This window comes from Pleurodeles waltl, chromosome 9 (genome assembly GCF_031143425.1).
Source record: "Pleurodeles waltl isolate 20211129_DDA chromosome 9, aPleWal1.hap1.20221129, whole genome shotgun sequence".
Taxonomy (NCBI): Eukaryota; Metazoa; Chordata; class Amphibia; order Caudata; family Salamandridae; genus Pleurodeles; species Pleurodeles waltl.
Window position 1 is genome coordinate 145,851,890 of NC_090448.1, and position 24,341 is coordinate 145,876,230.

At 42.2% G+C, this 24,341-nt stretch overlaps 1 protein-coding gene across 2 annotated transcripts in view; it reads left to right on the top strand.

Annotated features, from left to right (window-relative positions):
- The window catches only part of CACNA2D3 (calcium voltage-gated channel auxiliary subunit alpha2delta 3), a 2,455,990-nt gene that overhangs the window by 1,889,186 nt on the left and 542,463 nt on the right, over nucleotides 1-24,341 (top strand). For both annotated transcript variants that reach the window (XM_069206447.1, XM_069206449.1), the window contains exon 27: nucleotides 22,876-22,956. In XM_069206447.1, coding sequence (XP_069062548.1) covers nucleotides 22,876-22,956 — 81 coding nt within the window. The remainder of the gene's footprint in view (nucleotides 1-22,875; nucleotides 22,957-24,341) is intronic.

Consider the following 24,341-nt stretch of genomic DNA (forward strand, 5'->3'; position numbering starts at 1 on the left):
CGGCACGCCGGTGCCGCTGACTTCTGAACAGCGCTTTGGACACCAACAGTTATTATTCTACAAATTAAGCACTAGCAAGTGACTCAATGGTTTATGTGAGCTGACGTTGGACCCATGCTGTGTGCTGTGGTGCAGTGCAGTACTTTGACCAAGCTCTCCTGCAGTTTTGTGAAGCGGAAAGAACAACTCAGGGTCATTATGCTCATTGCAGTGAGAGAAAGAGTCTCTCCACACCTTTGAAACAAACAGCACTTTGTCAAAGGGGACAGTCCTCGTCTATATAGCACTATGCAGACTAAGTTAAAGGGTTGCTACGCTTGTCCTATCCTAGACCCTACCTACTCAAACTCATCCTTACTCTTATATGCCTTGATATTCAAAAATGTTGTTAACCATTTCTCCTCCATTGAGATGCTCAAATATACATCGTCCACATTTTGTTGCCCCTGATGCCATTATCCTGACTGTACATCTACATAAGCATGGTCTCTCACCACAATTACTTTACACGCTTTTCAAAAAATTACAGATTGATACTAATTTATACCATCACCTTCATAACTCCTTTGTATGCAATGAACCGTAGCACTGCCTACAATGTGATGCCTGCTTTTGACAATGTTCAGCAGTGACCTGCAGAATCCAGCTGGCCTGATGCTTTCCCCAATTTTTATTCAGTCCTTAAATGCAGCCTCTAACAATACTACTCCATTTCTCCTTGAATGCAAACAACACTCAGCTAATTTTCGGATTACTCGATCATTTACCAATAAGTTCCACCTTGCTGGGCTCTCAAGCAATGCTGCAATGTCTATTCATCACACACTGATAGATGGCTGTCAACTTCCATAAATTAAACCAATCAAAGACAGAGACTCATTTTACATCCTCACCCATAAGTGATTGGGGTTCCACTTCTTGGGAACACCACTTCCAGCTAGGATAGTTGACAGCATTGGTGTTCCTATTGATTCCAAGCTGTCTTTGGTTCCTCAGATCAGTAACAAATGGGGTAATGGTCCATCTGCCCTCCTTATTCAAAATGTAGTGTAATTTTTTCAATCCTTTTCTCTGCAGAGAAGAGCAAAAATTCCTATGGGAGCTAAAAGTATAGATTTACTGTTTTGCCTCATAGCTACCTTTTTCTTCAACATGTTTGATGGGTCTACACTTGCCATGCCATACCCACGTCAGATGACCTTCTTTGTCAAGTTTCATCAAATAGGGCCACAGTTATTAAGACACCCACAAACATCTTTTCAAAGGAACCTCTGACCTAACATGTCATGAGTAATATAATATGTGAAGTCATATGCAGTGCAGGATGGCAGATTAAGTTATAGTTAGTTCAAAAAACTATAACTGATGACTTTCAATTTTTTTGGTTTCTAACATTAGCTTGTGTCTTTTTCTAACACTTGCGTATAACATGACTTTACCCATTCTTTTACTGAATTTTGCTATTATTTTTATATGATGATAGTGTGTGTGTGTGTGCCAAATATGACAATTCTTAAAGTTCCTGAAGAAGTGTATGTATAATGTTAGGGATTGAAAAAACACATTTGGGTACTTTGTTTAACTTTAGATTGAGAGCTAGCTCAAGTTGGGTAAAAATATACCTTAGTGGATACCTATCTGGCGGCATGAGGCTGCTCAAGATGGTAGTTTCACATGTGCAGCACAAAAACATGTACATGAGCATTTGCTAATCGGTTCACAAGTGACCAGCCCAGAGCCTCTTACCCTGGGTCCATAGCAGCAACCTTAATTTATTTTATGAAAAGATTTAAATTTAGCAGTCAACAAAGTGCAAATCAGGAGGCCTTACATTTGAGTAAAATATCTTAGTGTTCAGGTTTTTCATTATGACTCTTTGGTGAAGGTACAGTTGATTACTTAGGAGTTAACTGACATGCAGCTCCTCATGTTGGAAGCACGTTTCACTCTGTATGTCAGAATGTTTTACTGAAACAGATGAGGAAGATATGTGAAAACTCAAAGTGTCCTAAATTTAGCTTTATAGAGTCCTAACCATAAACATCATGTCAAACAGAACCCTCTTATTTTGTTCTTTTTTTGTGGTCTTCTCCGTAGAAAATACATTCAGTTTTACAGCTATGATTTCATCAAGGTATGGTTCAAGTGCCTCACACTTGTGTCATAAATACAGAATGTTAGTACTCTGGTTGTTCATTAGCACTATGGTGAAGCTAGAGGTGATCACTAGATAATCGACTGACATGTTACAGCTGGTGTTAGATGATCACTGGGGAATCAACCAGCATGCTACTGCTGGTGTTAGATGATCACTTGGGAATCAACTGGCACGCTACTGCTGGTGTTAGAAGTGCATGTTTCACTCAGGATGCCAGAATTGTTTTCTGACACTAATGAAAAAGTTATTTCAGAATTTATAGAACATGTGTCCTCATTTTAGCTCACTAGAACATTAACCATAATTTCTACAACAAAATTAATCTACTTTTTAAATTTACTTTAGTATTCTTTTTAGGAAATGCCTTTGAGATTCATAGCTAAGGTTTCAGCAAGATTGCATTCTGTTGTGCCACACGTTCATCATAAATACAGAATGTTAGTGCTCTAATTGTTCATTAGAATGCTGTGGTGAAGTGCCATTCATCACAAAGGAGTTAACTGACAGGCTGCTGCTGGTGTTGGAATTATACTTTTCTCTCTGCATTTCAGAATGGTTTAGAGACATTGATGAGGAAGATATTTGAAAACTCATAGAACATAGGTGCTCTTTGTAGCTTTCTAGAGCATTAACCATACTTTTCATGACAAAAAGAAGACCCCTCATTTTACTTCAGTCTCCTCTATAGAAAATGCATTCAGTTTTACAGCGTTGATTCCATCAAGGAGGCATTCAGGTGTGCCACACTATGGTGGTAAATACAGAATGTTAGTGTCCTAATTTTATTTTCTTTGTGCATTCTTCCTGTTATGACTGCAGACATATGAAATAACAAATATGATAAATTCCATGTGAACTATGAAACGTGGAACATGAGCAGCTGTCAAGGGTGCAAAAGGTGTCTTTACGGTTTCACATTTCATTATACAGACAGTTCATGATTATGAATAGAAACTGTCAACTAAGAACTAACAGTCCCTCAACAACCTCTTGCCCTCAACAAAAAAACAATTATGTTTCTAATGACTGACTTAGCTTATTCCAATATTTTCACCCAATTATCGCCAGACACCTTTTCACCTATTGATACCTACCCACCACACAGATTACAGTTGTAACAGTTTGCACAGTACAGACAGTACATGGCTCCATGTCCCAATGCCAGTATTGAAGAAATGACTTCTGAGTGAATGAACTGTTTCTTCTGGACACAGTGCCAGGTGGCCATGGCTGTCTTGAACAATTCAAAGTGAACCACCACTGAGGTTAAAACAATCACTAAGTGTATCAAACGTTATATAAATAAATGTTACCTTCAAATAAGTCCCCCACAGTGTGAATCCCAACATCCTTCAAGCCAAAACGTTTGATAAGTGAGACAAAGTTTGGTAAGCACCGTAAGGGCATTTCAAGGCTCCAAGGAAATGTACATTTCAGGGTTCTTGCATATATGACCCAAAGGTACTTGATGGTTTTAAGTGCATGTGTCATATTTCTCATGGGTGTTCTGATGTCAAGCACTATGTACAGAAGTGAAGCCTTCTCAAGACATGAAGTAGTTTTGATTGTGTCAAGGTCTACTGATTCTTCCATCTTCCTGGTGAACCAGACCAATTGAACCACCAGCAAATACATTTCCTGGGACAGTAACCCCATACTTACCCATAGGAAGAGGTATCATAATTTTCCCCACTGTGAATCTCGTTCATTCACCTTACCATAGCAGATAGGAAAAGAGACCATCCAGATCTCGAGCATTTTGCTGAAGGGGATTGTTTTGGACTTTGCCCTCACTGCAGGGTCATTCCCAATGTTTTTGTTGGCCTTTACTACTCTGCACTCTTTACAGCTGCTAACCAGTACTAAACTGATTATGCTCTCTCCTTTAAAACTTGTTGAAATTGGCTTACCCCCAACTGGCACATTCAATTTATGTGTAAGTCCCCAGTGAAGTGGCACTACAGGTACCCAGGGCTGGTGAAGTTAATGCTATTGGTGGGTTTGCAGCACTGATTGTGCAACCTATTTCAAGGAACCTTTTAAAACATATCACAGGCTTGCCATTGAAGCCGGTTTGTCGGGATTTAAAATGCCATTTCAACCGGGCAAAATAAATCTTATGTTAGGCATAAACCTTTATTTGTGATACATATGTCACACCTAAGTTAAGCCCTAAACAGCCTATAGGGAGGGTGCATTGTATTTAAAAAGTTGGACATGTCCTCTTTTACTTTTACATGTCCTGGGATTAAAACTCCTACATTTTTCACTACTGCAGGGCCTACCTCTCCCATAGGACAACATTAGGTTACCTGATTAAATGTAATAAGTGATAATGTTTGTGTGGGAGCAGGTCAGAATGTTATGTGAACCCTCTTTAATTTTGAAAGTCAGATTTTAAGTCACAATTCTGAAAATGCCACTTTTAAGAAGTTGGTATTTTCTGGCAGTCTGCCTTTTTGTATTCCTCTCAGACAGCATCACAGAAAGAGGGTCTGGTTGTTTGCAGGATTAACCATTCTGGCTTCAAGGGGAGACAGAGCTGTCACCTACCACACGTGCACTTCAGAGACACTGGCACAGTTCACTCACAAAGACTTCACACTACAGCCTGTTGTGCCCCCAGACAGACAGGGAGAAACTCTAGAAGCTTCTACTACTTCATAGTGGCACCAGGTATTACAAGAGGACCCTCAGACCCACTTTTCAGTACACTGCTGGACCTGTGGATACTACAGAAGAAGAATGCCCTGCTGCCCTGCTGCTTGAGACCTGCTCTTATTGCTGAGAAGGAAGACTGGACCTGCTTCCTTCATCCCAGGATGAGTGACTGCAAGGGTCAGCTGACTGACCTCCTGTTCTGAGCTACAGAAACATAACAAGCTCCAGAGGCCTCCCCTGCATCTGCTCTTATTACCTGCTGCCTGGACCTGCAATTGGATTTGCAAATGCCTGAGCCCTGGTCGTCAAACCCTGGCTGGGATCAGAGTGCGCTCCTCTGACTTAAAAAGGAGAAATCCTGAAGTTTTGGGCTCTTTGCAACCATGAGCAGGCCCTTTTGCATCAAGATCTTGCCCCCGCAAGATCTTGCTTATATTGCTCCCTTTTAACACTCTCTTGTGCCACTAACCCAAAGAATTCCACTCACATTTTTTTCCAGGCAGGATACCACCTAGAATGACGACTTTCAACTTCTCCATGTCCTTAGGATTACTAGCATATTGCTTGGTACTTACACATGCCAACTTCCTCCATGACCACCTCACTCCTTACATCATTTACCTTGTGCAATCACTGCAACAGACACACCCTGTATATTTTGATTTGTGACTTGACAGACAGAAAGAAGTACCCATTGTTCCCTTACCTTGGAAAGCTTTCCCTCCCACGCTTTGCAGGCAACACTGATGTCATGGACGATTTTCACCTGAATTTTAATTTCTGCCTCTGGGTCAACTTGATGGCGTACTCATTGATCAGAAAATGGATGCTGGGAGGCATATTGGTCTATTCAGTTCACTAGAAAAATCCCTGAATGAGACCAATTTTAAGCCATATAACAAAGCTTAGTCTTATTATCTGTTCCCCAGACATCATCTGCAGACGAATAACAACAGTTTTCAGACTAATCAATGTTTACCATAAGGAGAAGTAATGATAAAGCATTAGTGAGAGCAATGCATAATAGATATTGCACTTGTGGGCCATTTAAATGTGCTGTTGGTGAATTGTATTACCAACATGACGTAAGCAGATAAGTTAGACATTTTAATTTTCAAATACGTTCGTATTGAATAAAATTGGTTAGTAGGCAAGTGATAAACAAAAATAATTATATAAAGGAATAAACAATTGATAAGTACTTAGACTAATAATATTTGAAAAAATCAAGGATACTGGTTAGGGAGCTGAGGGAAACACACAGAAGTTAATTTTAGAATTTTTTTTATGGTAGTGAGCTTGTATAAATGACACACCCTTCCAAGGGAGAGGGATTAATTAAAAAACACAGTGAATTCTGTAAATGCTTGGAACAGACAGTGTGCTAGTAGAAAATCAAGGGTGAAGCGGGAGGTTAAGTGGGATCTGTCATATAAACATAATCCAGAGAAATGCAAATTGCTTTCTTTCTTCATTTATTGGCTATACAGGGAAATTTGATTTACTGAATATTAGTACTCTGTGAGGCACATGTGAATATTACTATTGGAAATTATTAATAGAATTTGCGTGACTCAGCAAAAGAACAAACATGAAGATACATCATGCTTGAGTTTTATTTTAATTACATGTTGGAAATGAATATATCCATAAAGTAATTGATTAATGTAAAAAGGTAGAGATGGATTAAGTGAAACTCTATCCCACTAAGTCAACTATCATTAGAGAATTTTCAACTTTGCAAATAAATATAAATTTTCCATTGTCAATTAAGCATTTCCCTGCTCTCCAATAAAATGTATCATGATTCACTGTTAATGTTATTGCTGTCAGTAATACATTTCACTTTTGTATTAACCTGGGTGGATGAGTTTTTTCTGCTTGTAAACATGCTGCAACACACCTTTAGGGCTCACAAACAGAGATCCCCACCCTGCAAAGCACTTTGCAAAATCCATGAGTGTTTGGGGTATTGTTGAACAGCCTACCAGGTTATGTATGTTATGTTATGACCTGGGAGACTTAGGGGCATACTTATACTCGGTTTGCGCTGAATTAGCGTCAGTGCAAACTGAACTCCATATTTATACTTTGCGCTAGACACGTCTAGTGCCAAAGTTACGGAGTTTATGTTGTTTCTGGAGGTGAAAACCTACCTTGTGTGAATGAGATGCAAGGTAGGTTTCTCCGTCCAGAAAAGGGCGATATGGCCTTTGCACCATATTTATCCCCCATGCTAAATCCAGCACGGACGAATGGGGGTCTTAAATAATGGCGCTAAACTCACTTACCGCCATTATTTAATGCCAGGGTCTGGGGAGGCGTAAGGGGACCTGTAGGCAGATGTCCATGGTCAGAGACCATTGAAAGTGCCCACAGGTGCCCTTCCCTGTCCCCAGGAACACCCCCACCCACCCACACTCACACCAGGAGGTCACGTACAGATGGGGTACCCATCCAAGGTAAGTCTGGGTGAGTATATTTTGTTTTTTTTTGTCCAACACCGCTCGTGGGCCCTGACTTGGGGCCCCCCTGCAAGGCACTGGCCCCGATGGCCAATCACATGGCCATTGGGGTGGTGGGCATGGCTCCTGTCTTTAATAAGACAGGAGCCATGTCCATGTGGCTTGTGCACCAGAAAATGGCTCTACACTGCCTATAGGCATTTTTTTTGCCTGTAAACAGTGTAGTGACATAATTTGTCGCACAAGCCAGGTTCCCCCTACACCTCCCCGGGCCAGTTAGCATCCTTTACAAGGATGCTAACAGGACCTTAGTGCTGGCTAGCACCATTCCTAGTTGCCGGACAGGGGTGCTATACTTTTTGGTGCAAACCTGTGTTAGCCCAGGTTTTCACCAAAAAGTTTAAATATGGGCTCTATGGTGAAATTGGGGAAAAGCTTCACTTCCTGCAGCCCCTAAAACCCCAAATACAGCATTGGTGGTGTCCCTGTCCTGTCTGGGGAAGCATTCAGGACATGGAAAAAGGCAAATTTCTTCAGTGATCGTGAATATTCTGATGTGTTCTTTTTGCTCAGGGCATTGAATGTGTAATAATGGTTTTGCATTGACACAATGTCTCTCTTTCCCCTCTTTTGAATCTCGGGGCCATACCCCAGTTGGGCACCCAAGTGTGGCTGCATCCTCTATACTCACGAGGGAGCCCCATAGCCCTCCGCCCCTGCTAGCTCTCCACATGCATGACATTGCTTCTGGGTACTGGGGGATGGCTTCTTCCTCTATGCTCCCACCTGCCTGTAATGGATGTGAATTAAGGGCTTTGCCTTAGGTGCACCTGCTGCCGCAAACATGGGCAAGGTAGGCAGGAGAATTACTCAACTTTCTCATCTGGGGTCCTTCTGTGGGACATGGGATAATAAGAACCCCAGAAATGCAAAAAAAGAGTGTGCTGTGCTCCCTTTGTTTCATTTTTTCCTGTAATGTAGCTCTTCTGGCATCGGTCCCCAGAAAGTTGGGGCTCTTGGGAAAAAAATTATGACTGAGGAGGGGCTCCATGCACTCCCCCCCTACTTTGCTTGTGCTAACCCCTGGGGCCCTTGTTTTTCCCAGGGTTATCCGTGGAAATCCAGGAGATGCTACTCACATCCCAAGGACCAAAAAATCCTTGTGTTCCATTGGGCTGATTTGGATGGGGAAATTGTGTTTTGCTCTTGTGATCAAGCTCTAGCCTTTTGTCCACCTGGCCACTAAATCTTTTAAATTCTTGGTGAGTTTGATTTTTTTTTCTACTTTTCTCCTTACCCTGGCGCTGTCCTCTGTCCAGCCCCTCATGTTGTCCTCAGCCTGTAATTGCTTCCAGAGAGTGCTCAATGCAGAATGCCCTCATAGTCTGTTTTCTTTAGGCCCCATAACCTCTGTTGCCACTTAAAGCCCACCTGTGTGATATCAGATGTCTTTTGAGGAGGGTTATCACTCTGGAGGCCCAGTCCTCAGATGTTTCAGAGAGACCCCTCTCCTCCTGGGTCCCTAGCTGGCCATCCTCTGTGGTTCAAGGATGCTCAAGCACCTGAGACAGAGGTGTTTTCTTCTTCGGTGTCCTGGAACATCCATCATCTCTATTTCTCTCTTTCTTTCCCTTGTACAGAGGCTTTTATGTGGGGGCATAAAGTTCCGGAAAGTAGGAACATCTGTCTAATCTTAGGATGACACTTCATTAATCCATCTGGTGTTCCCAAGTGTCTTGTATCTGAAAGCAGAAGACTGATGGAGCAGAACATATGAAGGTGTGACACGTGATGCAAGACAGGAGATGAGAGTTCCAGGTTTCCGGTTTGCAGCGCGGATGCTGATAGTGTGTCGGAGCCAACCAAGAGTCCCAGCGCTCATTATTTCTTCTGGCCCCAACCCACCCTAGCACCCCTACCTAAAGGACTAAGAGCTGCCTTTTCCCACACCTACGGGCCTTGGCACCCGTCACCCGGGTCGACAGCACGGCGCAGCTCAGCGCAGCACGGGAAAGCCGCGGATGAGGTGGGCAGTGGTGTGCCTGGCAGTGGTATGCAGAGAGACAGGGCACCCTGTGGGGGGCGGTGACAATTACTTGGGGGCTAGGTGGCAGGTCTAAGTGCAGATCCCAGGTGCTTAGCAGGAGTGTGGGGAACTGGGGCAGAAAGTAATAGACTGCAGGCAGCTCACATTGCTCACGTTGCACAGAGGTGGCTGGTGTTAGGCCGGTGTGGCTTGCAGACATGTAGCTGCCAGTGCTGTCCCCACCCTGCCCCACCTGCCAGCAAGTATTGTGCTACTGCCATATTATTGCTGATTCTACCCGCAGGTCAAGGAAAAGCCAAAGGAGAAAGTGTATAAGGCATAAAGCATTAAGCAAGTGGGAAGCACAAAGTAAGCATAAAGTAATCATAAGTACTCATACAGAAACTAAATAGTCATTGGCAATGGGAAACTGGAAGCTGGAGCTACGGATTGAGATCAGACACACTGAGGAAGCGCCAAACCAAGGTAACGCTGTGCTGCCGCAGCAAGCACAGCCAGGCATAGCCTCCTGATCAGCATCTTTGAAGGAACTTTACAGGGAAAAACAAGGGAAGGATTAATCAATTCCTCCAGCACTCGTGCATAGTGTGAAAAATGGCTGCAGGGGGTACGATAAGGGGAGGACCAGTAGGAAGCCCAGCACAAGCCCTTAAATAGATGGCAATTTTTGACCAACCTGAACTATCTGAACTACCGTGGGGCAACTTCCGCCTTCGTCCGGATGAAAAACCTGAAGAATCCACAATTTATTTGACACAAGAACAAAAAACACAAAAGATACAAACCAACAGTGTCTTGCACCAAGTAAAAAATATACACATAAGGGTCCACACAGTCAGAACCCCGAGGTCTTGGAGACTTTAAAGTCTTTATCTTCAGGAGAGCTGCAGCAATGGTTAAGAGAAAGGCTCAATAACAGCAACATCCTGAGCTGCAGACAGGAAAACACCCTGCTACTGCAAATGGGGAAAGGGCACCAATGCTCTTGGAGAACATGCAGCACCTTGAGGCTTCAAAAGCTTTTGAGTTCGCTGAGTTTCCAAGGGGAAAAAGCATAAACAGCAGTGGTAAAGCTGCGAGGTAACTCACTGCAGGCTTCCGGTTAAAAGGGAAGGGTATTCCTTTTATTGGAGATTCCACCCCATGATTCGGCCACCCAAGCCAGCCCCCACAGTAGCAGATCAACTCAGCAGATCTGGCGACATAAGAAAAAAAAGCCTAAGCTCAAAGCTTGCTAACATAAGCTCAATTATAGAGCTGTCATCCACAGCCCTTGATCAACCACCATTGCAAAACCGGGGACCCAGGGCAAACAATAGACTACATGAGGAAGACACCCTCAACACAGCACAAAAAAGTAGCAAATTGTTGTGCAATTCCATCAGTATGGCCCTGATCTCGAAGTGGCCTGGTCTTTCAGCAGGTGCCTCAGTACTGTAAGTTCAGTGGGAGAATTAGATTGGGACACCTCACCTCAAAATTTCAAAACCTGTGAATACATCGCTATTGACATGAATGCGCCAACTCATCCTAACACTTCAGCATTTCTATCAAAGAGTATCTGTCTTATAATCAGGATAAATTATCATGGTCTAGCAATTCATCAATGACGGCCCCCACAAATGCCTTAACATGGCAATCTCACAAGCTCGAAGTTCATATGGAAATTTTACAGATAATGTTGCACAGCATTGCAGAAATGGCAATGAAGATCAAAAAAATTGCCGAAATCGACAAGGTTGAATCACAGAGATGTCACTGCCCTGACATAGAGGAAAACTGGGCAACATTGCCAACTGTTCCTGCCATAGTAGTTACTGACCTGCATGGTCTAAACGGCAACTGTTTAGCCAAGCAATGTAGCAGGAAGGCTGATGTAGAATTATTCAACTCCAGCATTCCTGTTCTCATGTTGGAAAGCAACAATAAAACTGTCACATGGAGGCTGAGAAGGAAATGGAGTCCTCAATCCACGTCACACAAAAAACAAAAGTACTCTCGCCAGTTGTGAAAAGCAAAAGAGATTATGTGATGGTGTTAATGCAGGGGCATGTCGGGACATAATTGCACCACTAACACGGAGAGGAAACAAAGGCCTAAAGAAGCACCAAAAGTTTTTTTTAAACACAGCAGGTACTACTAGGCACACTAAAATCCTGTAAAGATCAAGCAGAGAAGAAAACACAACAGATAACCTTCCCCTCCCCGGTTATGCCTCTTTATCCAATATTTCTAGCAAAAGGAAGGCGAGAGGTGGGCTCCCAGAAGCAGCACGATGCACATCTTGTGAATACAGACAAAGTAACTTATGCCCAGGTTGTCCAACAGCTGAGCTGCAACAGTAATAAAGTAACAACAAGTACAAACTCACCAGGCATGGATAACGTGCCTCGACAGGCATCAGCACATGCACAAGGAGACCCTAGGAATAACCACAAGCAGGAAGCCCCACAACCATGTAGACTCCCTATTAACTTGGACCAATCAGCAACATTTAACAGACAGCCTGCAACACTACATGAAGCACAGAGGATTACCTTGAACATAAGGAAGTCCAGCCCCTACGTAGTAATCAATCATGAGGAAACTACGAGGTCAACAGGTTCAAAAGGAAACAACAGGAGCCTTCCAACAGGAACAAGTGGCATGACAAATGTTGGACAGTCCATAAATCCCTTCGAGGGGGCTATATATGTAGAGCCAGCATGCACCAGCCCTGCATGTCCTCAAGGGAATTTTAACAAGTCAGAGCTGATACAACTTTTCCCCTTGAAACTATCAGGTCTCACACCTGATAAGGCCACATGACAAAGACAACAGGCATGTAGAGGGATAAGCTGAAGTGTCGAAAGTGGGGGTGACGCGTGCAAAACAATATTGAACCCCCCAGTGTACTTCTAAGGGCCTGGCAAACGTTCTTAACTGGTCTAATGTTCTCAAGCTAGTACAATATATTGCCACACTGACTTCTATCAAGAATAAAGATAAAATAAGTGTACAATGTGATCAGCAGGACCTGAGCATGGGTAAAGAATCATGGTGCAACGCAGGTCTGCCAGAAAAGATGACACAAGAAAGGGACAGTTTACAAGCTGAGGAATAAAGGTCTAAACACAGGAAAGGAAATAATACCTCTATGCTCTAAAAAGTCACCCTGACAGTCACCAAAAAGACAATATTAAGAAAGGTCCAAAATATCAGCTAGTCCGCCACCAAAAGTATAACATCAAGAAAGGGATTCTGAGTGGCACAATGAGCAAGACAAGCAACCCCAGCCACACAAATCTCTATATCCCGTTCCAGCCATATGCACCGGAAGGAGACTAAAGGTTAATTATACTGCAGGGCCAATCCCTCGACCATCTAAAGGAAACACATAACTGGGGCTGGATCTCCTCCATCTGAGCCCAAGAGAAGCGGAGGCATCCCTAATGTCATGTACATGGAGAAGGAGTGCACGAAACAGCAGATAGAAATAACCAAAATAGTGCCCTGTGATGTGGCAGACATCACCAAGATCCTGAACAGTAAGGCTGCATTCTCCTTCCTGAGTGATGCAGATGTCATCTGTCTTCAAGGGACATGGTCATTCATACCAACTTTGTTACCTAGATATGTGGAATATTTTCAGCTAGCAAAAAAAGTCAACCTTTTTGGGAGGCCATCAGGAGGAGTATCAATATACATCAAGCACTCAAAAAAGCAATCAACACCAACTCTGAAATGATACTAGCAGGAATAAACCAGGGGAGGTTCACGTAAATAACAAGGGTCTTGTGAAACAACTCGAAGATTCAATGTATTTTTACGAACACACTGGTTGCAATCGATCCAGAGGGCAGCAAAGACGTCCAACTCATTGAATAGTCATGCTCACACCTTCAACAAGCAAACTACCATTGACAATATATTCTTAATTCCAAGCCTGAGTGGGGCTGTTTCTGAATTCCAAGCTCACTTTCTGGGTAAAAGCGATTATGCAGCCCTGATGGTGCAAATTAACCTATCAGGAGTAAATTGCAAACAAGTACCCAAACCAGGCAACTCGAAAGGTGAAGAACAACACCAACTCCCTTGCAGGATAAAATGCACATCATTATCCACAATTAGAATTCAGGGATGGTAATGCCAATTGGAGGGTCAGTCACTTCTACCACAAAACATAGACGTCATCAACTGCTGGCAACTTGTTGTACTGGAATTGCGTGCTCTTCTGCAAGGAAATAGTCAGCACAGACCCTATTAAGGGTACAAAAAGCACCCAGAAATTAAGAGTAATAGCAAGGGCAAATACCAACCTGAGAACATCGACCTTGAGGTTGGAGTTAGCAAAGGCAGCAAGGAAGCACAAGCATCTAATATGGGAAAATAAAAGAAAAAGGTATGATGTTGAGTGGTTAAAACTCTTTGAATTTATTTGCAGGGAACAAGCACCAGCAATTCTGGCAATATGTCTCTACTATATGCCCTGGGAAGATCAACAGGGGCAACTTAGTCCCGGAGAAAAATTTGGTAGATTTCCTAGATATTTCACATCCAAAACAACTGAAAACCTCCCTTCAACATGGAAAGAGCGTGGGCTAAGGTCCTGTACAAATGAAGGTGGACAGGACAGAAATGGACAACGAAGCAATAACTAAGGTCCTGAAGTGCATACAGAAGGAAGGGGCCCCTGGCCCATATGGTCTGCCTGGCTCGCTCTTCAGAGAAGACATGAAGTTCTGGGTGTCAGTTCTGTTGCAATTATATGCAGAATGTAAATCACACAAAGACGTCCCCGATTCCTTAAGAGGCTATTTACTCCAGCCGATCTTCAATAAGGTGACAACACCGACCCCAAAAACTAAGGGGCATATTAAAGAGCCCCTAGCACCATCTAACAACACATTAGTGTCACCTTTTTTACGCTAATGTGGCATTAGATGGCCAAAAACAGCACACCATGTTTACAAAGTGGCGCACTGCATGCATTGTGCCTATAGCCCTAGCAATTTTTCAGCCTTTAACGCTGCTATAAAAAGGCAACTTCACCTCTGCTCACAAGAAACTGATATAAAGACGCTCCAGGAATTGGCAGTTCAAGCTCCTTTAATACCATCTTACCCAACTAAGCCAAACCGCCAGCATTTAAAACAACCTTTGGGAAAATGCAGCCTAAAACTTAAAGTGTGGGCAAGATTGGTGCCTCTCCAAATAAGAAATCTGAACAGGGAATGGAAATCATTCAGGAACCTTGAACTTTGCAGGTTGTGTGACTATAAAAAGGAATCACTGGCCCATTTGCTATACTGTTGCTCAGTAGTATACGGTGCCTGTTGTAAATTCCTGAGGCCAATTTCTTTACAACACGGCGTACAAACTGTTTCAGAGGCTCAAAAGCTCTTATTTGCACTGGAAACTGTGTCAGACATGGCAAAGTCTGGTCAATTTATGCATCTGACATGGTCATTGTTAAAGGACAAACTGCAGGGTGCTGTGCCCGCACTATAGATCCATTCCCTTGCATTTCATGCATATCAGCAGTAACTAGACCAGTGCATAACAGTAAAGGGCTTAACTGCCATCGCTTTAATGAATTATCTTATGTCAGTTCAATCATTTGATTAATTTTGAACATACAAGAATAGAGTATAAACTCTATCATTTGTTTTGAAACATTTTATTTTCATATTTTACAAATGAACAGAATTATCTTTAAGAAAGGATAACCGTATTGGCTAATTGTTTTATTATTTTAGATTTTAATCTGTCCACTATTTTAACAAATCCTGATTGTTCGGTTTTCTAATTAAATGGAGCTTTGATTCCTTAATTTTATTTGTAATAGTTTAAAGTAATCATTTAATAAACATCCATTCATTCATTCACTTCATCAATCCACCCCTGTCCTAACTCTCCTGCACATCATTTTGAGGCATTTAAAAATCGTGATCTGAAGTGATCTGTTGCACCCCCAGAGATTAGCTCCAGATGTCTGGCTTTCTACCCTGTGTCCTACTTGGGATGAGCCTTCCACGTCCTCGTGAGTGAAAAAAGTAATGATCACATGGACATTTCTTCCCAACCTTTTCCTTTACCAGGAACAAGACCAAGCACTGGCAGATGGCCCTGTTCTGTGGGAGTCCTTGGATCCCCCAGCTGTGCATCGGGGGAATTAACTTGTACCAGCAGCGGAAAAAAGCAGGAATCTAATTAGGAGCTGGGTCACAGAAATATGAGAAATCCTCAAGTGTCAGTAGGGTTTCAGATATGAAAAAGATAATATTGAATCTGCACTCAGAATACACGCTAGTCTCTATGCCTATTACAAAACTTTACTTCGGGGCAAATTTTGCCCATAATGTTAAATCCGGTAGAGCACAAGCTTAATCTCAGTTAAGCCCTAGAAACTTACACTATAAATGTCCATTCTCATTATAATGCCTATACCAGATCAACACCTATCTTTGGAGGGTCCTTTCTGCAACAAGCAGCCTGTGTACAGATAATAGGCTGAGCTGTATGGTAGCCTCATTCGCTCAGCCTGCATACGTGTACTAACATACATATGAGCATGTGTTCCTGTGCAGCCAACCAAGAGCTTCTTGCCCCAGCTGTGCAGCAACAGCACTTAAATTACACCAGTGTAATTTGCATAATTTCTGGAATATCATGGTACACTTGTGAAATTTCTCAAAATAAACAATTGCATTACTTCATGTAGTCATGCCCCACGTGCAGTGAAAATTGACCACGAATGCACCTCCGCGAATGCAACAGAAGCGAGCAGCTGTTGTTTATGGTTCCTTTGTATTTTGCACTTTTTATTTAGAACTATCTGCATCACTGTGTCAAATATTGATGCAAAGGGCACATTTTGAGTTTAAATGTAGCACAAATGGCAGATTTGCATTTAACGTGATGTTAATGAAAATTTGTGCAAGAAAGTAATTTACGTGAATTTCACACAAACATCTGAACATATAAGATACCCTATGTCACTGCACATCGTGCCTGTATGCAGACAGTAAGGGATTACACCTTTTAATCCTCCACTATTGATATTGATATCAATGCCACTAACTAAGCCTTTTAATATAGTGAGTGATACAGAAGGTGGTCTGAACTGAAAATAGTTTAGTGATCTTTGAAAGCAATTCCTGTTATTAAAGTCTTACTGTAGGGTAAAAGCCACACTCACTAATAATGTGAAAACATTACCTAAAAAACAATTATTTGCACATACTTGGCTGAAGATGGCTGTTGGAAATGCTCATCTTTTGTGTGGTTTTGGCCAGATTTTTGCCTTTACTCTTTGTGCTGACTATAGAACTCTGTACAATTTATCCCTGGTAGTCAATGGTAACGTGCCTGTGCTTCTTCTTTCAACATGATAAAATTGACACACTGTAAATTTTCATGTTTAGCTTACCTATTAATCCCTGGTATACGAAAACCGTATTGTATTCAGCACCTGTAAGGGAGATGTCACCAGTGGTCCGACACACTCATTGCACCACCAGCTGTGGCAGGGCATACATGACTTCAGGCCTACAATGTGTAGCACAGCTGTGTATGTTCTAACTGTAGATTTGAGCAATCAAAATAACCCCCTTTGAAAGGCCTAATATGTCTTTTTAAATATTACTACAAGCCTCTTATGTAGGCCTCTTGCCCAGTGCATGGTATTTAAATGTAGGACATGCCAAAGTTCAATTTTAAACGTACTTACATTGAAAAGTCCCAAAGGCTATTTTCACTGTAGCAGGGTTGGCTTTTACATAGGAAAGCAGTGGAACACAATATTACATTTAATATTGCTAACTCCACCTAGGAAGCAGCTATAGTGTTCATTCTGAGACTTTTTGAAATATTTCTTACACAATCAATTTGTTGGTAAAATTGGATTTGTATTAGATATGTTAGAAAAGGTACTTTTAGAAAGTAGCCTGTTACCTGCCAAAAACCTCTAGAAGATAATTTGTTTGTGATTCCACCTGTCACCAGGAGCTGATAAGTTCATTTGCTGAAGTGTGAATTTGTTCCTAGGGCTGAGAGAGTGGCCTTGGGTGTGGGGAGAAGTTCTGTTTCTCTGGCAGCCTGACCATCTTAGCTGTGCCTTAGAAATTAATTAACTGTAGAAAATCCTACCATGTGACAGGCAGCTACAACTAACACTTGGACGTACTCTATTGCTTTGTCCACTTAGTCAGTTAGGGACCCTGCCCTGTGGGAGAGGCTCTGCATCCAGAACTGGTTTTGAGTGACCAAGGAACAGGGTTTGGGAAAGTTGTGACATGTTGGTTTTGGATAGCAAGGCACACAGTAAGTGCTACAGAAGTTGTACCCATATGAGCTTTTACACCATTGGTTAGGGACTGACCAAGAGTTGACTTACTCACAGACTGGTGCCAGGCATTAATGTGGCACTATAGTAACTTCCTCAGATCATTTCTGGAGCTGAGAATGAACAGAAGAGGACTGCACCTGTGATCTTGATCCGAGAAGATCCCTGAAGAATGGACCTGCTTTCCGTCTTGTACCAGGACGAAGAAGTGGACTTTAAGTGTAATAAGGCTTACCTCCTCATTGAGCTACAGGGACACAACAAGCCTCAAATGGCATTCTACTACATTCTCAACTGATCAGTACTAACTGGACCTGCCTTGAACCCTGTTGTTGGCCTTTACTGGTTTGGGTCTCAACCCTGAAATGCTGTTCCCACGGTCCTTAACCGTTGGCTGGTGACAAAGTATCTGGCTAAATGTCTCTGAACATTTTGCCAGCTTCTTGCCCTGAAAACAGACAACCTGCCACACCAATCTACGGAGCATGCATCACCACTGCAAATAAGTGTGCCACAGCTCCACCTATTTTCTTCTCTGCAGCAGCAAACCTGTGCCAGCTGGACTGCCACTGACTGGCATTCAACGGCATCAGACCTTCTTCCACCACAGCCTTCAGTCTTGTCCCCCTGAGAAAACCTGAGCTCCAGAAAAGTTTCAGAATTTTGAAGGTTAACCGGACCATTCCACCATCCTCATCTGATCAACGTCAAGGGCTGTTTTGGAAATCTAAACTTTTCCCATTCAGAGCTTTCTACCTTTCTTGATGATTTTGCCAAGGCCTTGTGCGTGTGGTCATCGAGCCAACACCAACCACAGCGTGCAGCCTTGTCTAGCTGAAGGCTCTTTGTTCCATAAAAGAATCTTAGGGCCTCATTATGAGTTTGATGGTCAGACCATCGGACAGCCAGACCCGTGGGGAGGAGACCGCCGTGGAGCTGGAGTTCTTCCCCCCAGCCCTATTACAAGGTTTCCACTAGGCTGACCATCGGAAGTCTCCAAATCAGGAGGTTTCTACCAATCAGGCCAGTGGAAACCATGTGGCGACATTGGCCTTGGCTTCTCAGGGAGCTGAGGCCAATGCTGTTGCACAGATGGTGTCCCCAGCCCCCTCAAAATGTGCACTGTCTGAAGTAGCAGACAATGTGCATTTCCAGGGTGCTGGAGTGCAGGGGCCCCCATGTGGCCCCCATCACTGACTTTCCTCCAGCCTGTACATGGCTGGGTCCCCGCCATGAAAAGGATAGCGGAAAGTGAAGTTGTGATCAGCATGGCAATGCTAAACTCGGTGCCTGACCACGACTTTGACTGCCGCCAACCTGGCTGGCAGTGATCCCCTGGTGGTCCGACCACCAGGGTCGTTATCTGGGGGTCAAACTGCTAGGATTGCGGTAGTCTGACCTTGCACTACAGGTTTGGTGGTCATGAAACTGCCAAACTTGTAATGACCCCTTTAGTGTGCTGGAAACTTTATGACCAGAATGAACCTTGTCCTTGTGTCTGATCCATGCTCCATTGTTGTTAGCCTTAAAACGAAGCCTTGTACCAGTCAAGAGCAACAAGGTGAAAGCGATTGAGACGTAATGCTTTTCACCACTATTTTTAAATTCAAAGTTTAAAAATTCACAACTCTGGTTCTACTTATTCTATTTTTGCCATTGTTGTAGTATTTTATTTATTATAATATTCTCAATTTTTTGTAAATTGTTTTGTGATTTTTCTTGTGTTTTGTTGTAATTTTAGTACTGTTTGAGAACTGCATAAATACTTTACACATTGTTCTAAATAAAACCTGTCTACTTTATTCAAAATAGGCTAATAAATATTTTATAATTTATCAACAAAAATGTACTATTTATACAAATGTAAACATTAATGTTAACTTATTCAGAGTTTTAAGAATTTAAACAAATATTTTAATTTAGCGCTATTTCCAATAGAATTTTATTTTAATTCACTACCTATATTATTCTCTATGGAGGGGTGTTGCAGAACCAGTGGCTGGCCATGTGTAATGCTGGACTTACTACTGAATTTTAGTAGTACCTTACAGTCATAGTTTGTGAATGAGAGGAGCAAAGTTGCTCAGAAATGTAAACTTACTCAAAAGTGTAAGTAACTTTTGTGCATCAGGCCCATACGACCTGATTAACAACCTGCACTTAGCAACGTACTACAAATAGCAATTCATAAACTATGGGGCATATTTACAAAAACCTAGTGTGACCAGAGCATCACTTTTTTTTTTACACTCTGGTGGCCCATATTTACAAGGCCACGCTAACCCACCTTGTGTGGCTTTACATGGCCTTGTAAATATGGCCCTTTTTTACGCATTATTCTGCGTGGAAGAGACATTCCATCAGTATTGTTGTGGGTTTCCCATGCAACACCCATGGAATCTAATGCATTCCCAGATTTACAAGGCTTTGAATCCATCAGATTCTTACGCCACCCCAGCGGTGCCGTAACAGTGACACAACGGGAAGAAATACCTTTATTTAAACAATCAACTCATGGTGCAAGGGTCCATGCATTGGCACTAGGCTGCCAATTGTGCATCAGCTCTCTGAAAAGTACAGGGATGCATTGTATTGCTGTAAATATGGTGCACTTTTGCACTTTCCAAATTTCACAGCTCAACGCTGCAAGATGGCTTGCGGTGTCGGGCTGCATCATTACTTTGTAAATATGCCCCAATGTGTGGAGTTTTAGCCTCCACATTACCTATACTGTTGTGTGCAGAATTTCTGCCTTGACTGCAGAGTATCTGAACACTTACCTATATTTTTAATAGTGAATGTGGGTGTGACAGGATTGAGTGGTTGGGAAAAGGGACAGATTTACTACAAGAAGGAGTTTATGCTCGGAGTTTGTTAAAACCTACAGTAGAAACTTCATGAAAAGTTTAAACTTACTAAAAGGTGTAAGCTACCTTTGTGAATCAGGTTCATAATAATTATAGTTCAACCTAGAAAAATGGGGAGACACTTACCATTTTAACAAACTGGCTTCATGGACCAGTGTAGCTCACTGGATAATGTTGGCGCTGCTTTAGTTTTAATATGCCAAACGCGGCACACATTTAGGGCTCCTTTGTGTTTGTGTTTTACTGATTAGAGAGCAGCCTTCGATGGTGTGGACTGAGGAATTTTATTGGCAAAGCTTTCATTTGGGGACTTTATAAGTAATCTATTAAACGTAATCAGGTAATTCTATAAAGGGGTGTGGGTGTATGTAAAACAAGCAGAAGACCATCTTATGTCTGAGTGCATTCCAACTAATACGGTGCTGAAGTAGTGGTGTGTTTTGGTCTTTAAGACATTCAGGGAGTCATTACGAGCCTGGCGGCCGGCGGTATGTAGGCGGTAACACCGCCAACAGGCAGGCGGTGTTCCGCCAGCAATTATGACCGTGGCGGAATTGCCACGGCCATACCGCCGGCCCCTCCATTTTCCCGCCAGGATTCCGCCTGGCGGTCATAATCCCCAGGGCAGCGGTGCAAGCACCGCTGCCCTGGGGATTATGAGTCCCCGACCGCCGGCCTGTCGATGGCGGTACACACCGCCATGGAAAGGCCGGCGGTAAGGGGACTTGGGGTGCCCTTGGGGGCCCCTGCACTGCCCATGCACTTGGCATGGGCAGTGCAGGGGCCCCCATGCATAGCCCCGTCGCTCATTTCACTGCCCGTATTTCGGGCAGTGAAATGCGCGACGGGTGCTACTGCACCCGCTGCACATCAGCATTGCCGCCGGCTCTATTACGAGCCGGCTGCAATGTTGATGTGACATTTCCGCTGGACCAGCAGACGGTAACACTGTTACCGTCCGTTGGCCCAGCGGAAATGTCATAATAGGGAGACAGAAATACCGCCGGCAATGACGGTATTCTTTCTCCTGCGGCCTCGGCGATCCTTTGAAAAGACCGCTGAGGTCGTAATGTCCCCATCAGTCTTTATGCAGCCAGTTGGGTCACAATTTCCCATACCACATTTTTTGGGGGCTGAAAACGGGGAAGACGCATGTTTACATTCTGCGGTATGAGAGCGATCTGCTATTTTTGATCAGAGCTATATTGCTTTGGTCTATTTATTACTACACATCATTTGTTTATGCAAACAACATTTGTGATCATTTGGAAAGTTCTGAAATAATTTATACATGTTTTTTAGAAAAGAAAACAATTATTTACACTTCACATATGCCTATTTGATTTTCCCCGATTTAATTTAGCCTTAGTTGTGAGAAACATGCATCTCTATGAATCTGTCAATTATACAAATGCACGGTCATTAAGCTGGTCCCATTCACAAAGTTACAAGCGTAAAACGTACAGAAGTGTTTTTGCATTCTTCATCCACCAACCAAGCTTAGAAGAGACTGGAATTTTTTTAAATAAGCAAATCATATGCGTAAAAGTCCCCTATCCGAAATTATGTCATATTTTCAGAAATTCTCGGAAAGGATCATTGAGGAAAATAATTGAGATAAATTGCTGTTAGATTCACTTGATGACACTGTCAATCTTTTTGGGATATTCTTGCCATACTTATATATCAAAATCTATGCACATTAAAACCTTTGCCCTGTTCCTGAACTCATTTAGATTGTAGGACAAAGGTATGGGTTACTGCCTATAGGTGTGGCGTTCAGAACTGGAACCAGCAAAGTTGCTGTTACTTTTAGCTTGAACTGTGTTGTCCAACAGATTGTATGTAAGATTGTTAAATGTATGGACATTGTGTAAACAACATAAACAGCAACAAGTACTTAGTTTTCGTTTTCTTTGATTGTTTGTCTATTTTTTGTGTGTCTAATTTATCTTCATTTTGATTCTGTAAAGTTTTGATAATGGTTTTTGTTAGTAATTCAGCACATTTTTTGACTATGGCTATGATTTAAAGGCATCATATATGAAGTAATAATTGTTTTCTAAGTACATAAAACAGGAAATAAGTTCAAACACAAACTAAGCAGAGCCTAAGTAATAAAGTATGACCGCATTAAAACATATAGTAACAATTTAAGGATGCTTGTTTGCCTACAGTTCGAGTGAAATGCCAAATTTCCAGGCCTCTCTCTCCAAACTGACATGCCACGATTTGTAATTGTGTTCTTGTAAAATGTGTATGTTTGCTCCTGACAACATGATAAAATGTAAAACATGAAAATTGATTTCATTTTTTAAATTAAATAAATGCCCCTTTCTCATTACTTTCAGGAACAGAAAATAAAAGCAATGTGGTGACAGCCAGCACTGCAGTTCAACTTTTAGACGACAGGAAATCTCCTGTGGTGGCAGGTAAATTGCTAATTTTAACTGAGCTTCACTATTCAAAGTGTGAGCAGCCTGGGCTCACTCACATTACAGAATTTTAATGGCTGCCGGTTGTGCTCGTGTCAAGCTAGCATTTAGTTGGGTGGTTTGCAAAGCATGATAGCGGGAAATATGGTTCAGAAAGTTAAGTTTTAACATCTGAGAGAGCCAGTCTCGTCTATTACCCGTCCGAGGTTGGAAACATTGAGAACCGCCATTTTGTTTAGTAATAGTTGTTATAAACAATGCGTAGAAGCTGCTAAAATGTTTTAAGAGCAGTATAAGAAAGATCCCATCCATAAAGGTTTTTCTGTAAGTTGGAGTGACGTATTCCTTACTTAGGAGGACAGTTAGAACTAGACAGACAGTGTTAACCGAAAAATCAAGTGTAAAGTTCCCAACCAATCATATGTAAAGATCCCCTCTATCCAGCATTGTCACAGCAATGCTATTCACCCCACAGTGTACTAGTTTAATCTGCATTTGTTTTTAAATTGACAAATCTGTAAAACTGGTTGTTTTTTTCTGCAAAACATAAAAGCCACATCCCTATTTTGAAGAGCACGGGCACCTTCCCAATTTTGGGAAGATACCAGGCTTCTGACAGGCTCTAAAGTATAACCTTCTCGTACATATCAAAGAGTAAGTCATGCCTTATAGTGTAACAATTGTAATTCTATTGTAACAAATTTAATTCTATTGTAATGATTTTAATTAATCAAACAATAAAGCTTTTACTTACTTACTTGAAAAAAGTCATGCCTTACGATGGAAAAGTCTATGTACTGTAAATCGACCATAGGATGATATTACTGCCTTATTTCTGTTTTGTTTACATTCCGTTATGAGCTTGACTGAAAATAATGAAGATCTGTATCCTGAAACATTTAGAAATTCAATAACTGGGACCCTTTTAGACTACTATACTGCCTATGCCAGGGATTCCTACCTACACAACATGTGGAGAATGTTGTGAGGATACCTAGCTTTGTTAGACGAGATCTATAAGAAGAATGTGTGTCATTAAACACCTCCCACAGAAGCACACAGAGTCCAGGTGGCAGCTAAAAGAAATCTGTAGCAGATTGGTAGAAATAAACACCTATGTGCAGAAGTGAGTTCCTATGAAGCTATACAATGAATGCTGATGTACTCAGGAATATCCTGCAATGTTGCACACAAATTATTAAAGGACCAACCACTTTGGAGGGAGTGTCTGCTGTTCTCCCCCCAACTAGCTGTGTTGACCGCTGCCAGTTCCTCCTGAGATGGGTCTTATCTTTGTCACCATTATAGTTAGCCTTTCTACCATGCTAGTAATTCTGGGGTAACTTTGCCTTGCAGGAAATTGAGATCCCTTTTTCAACTTA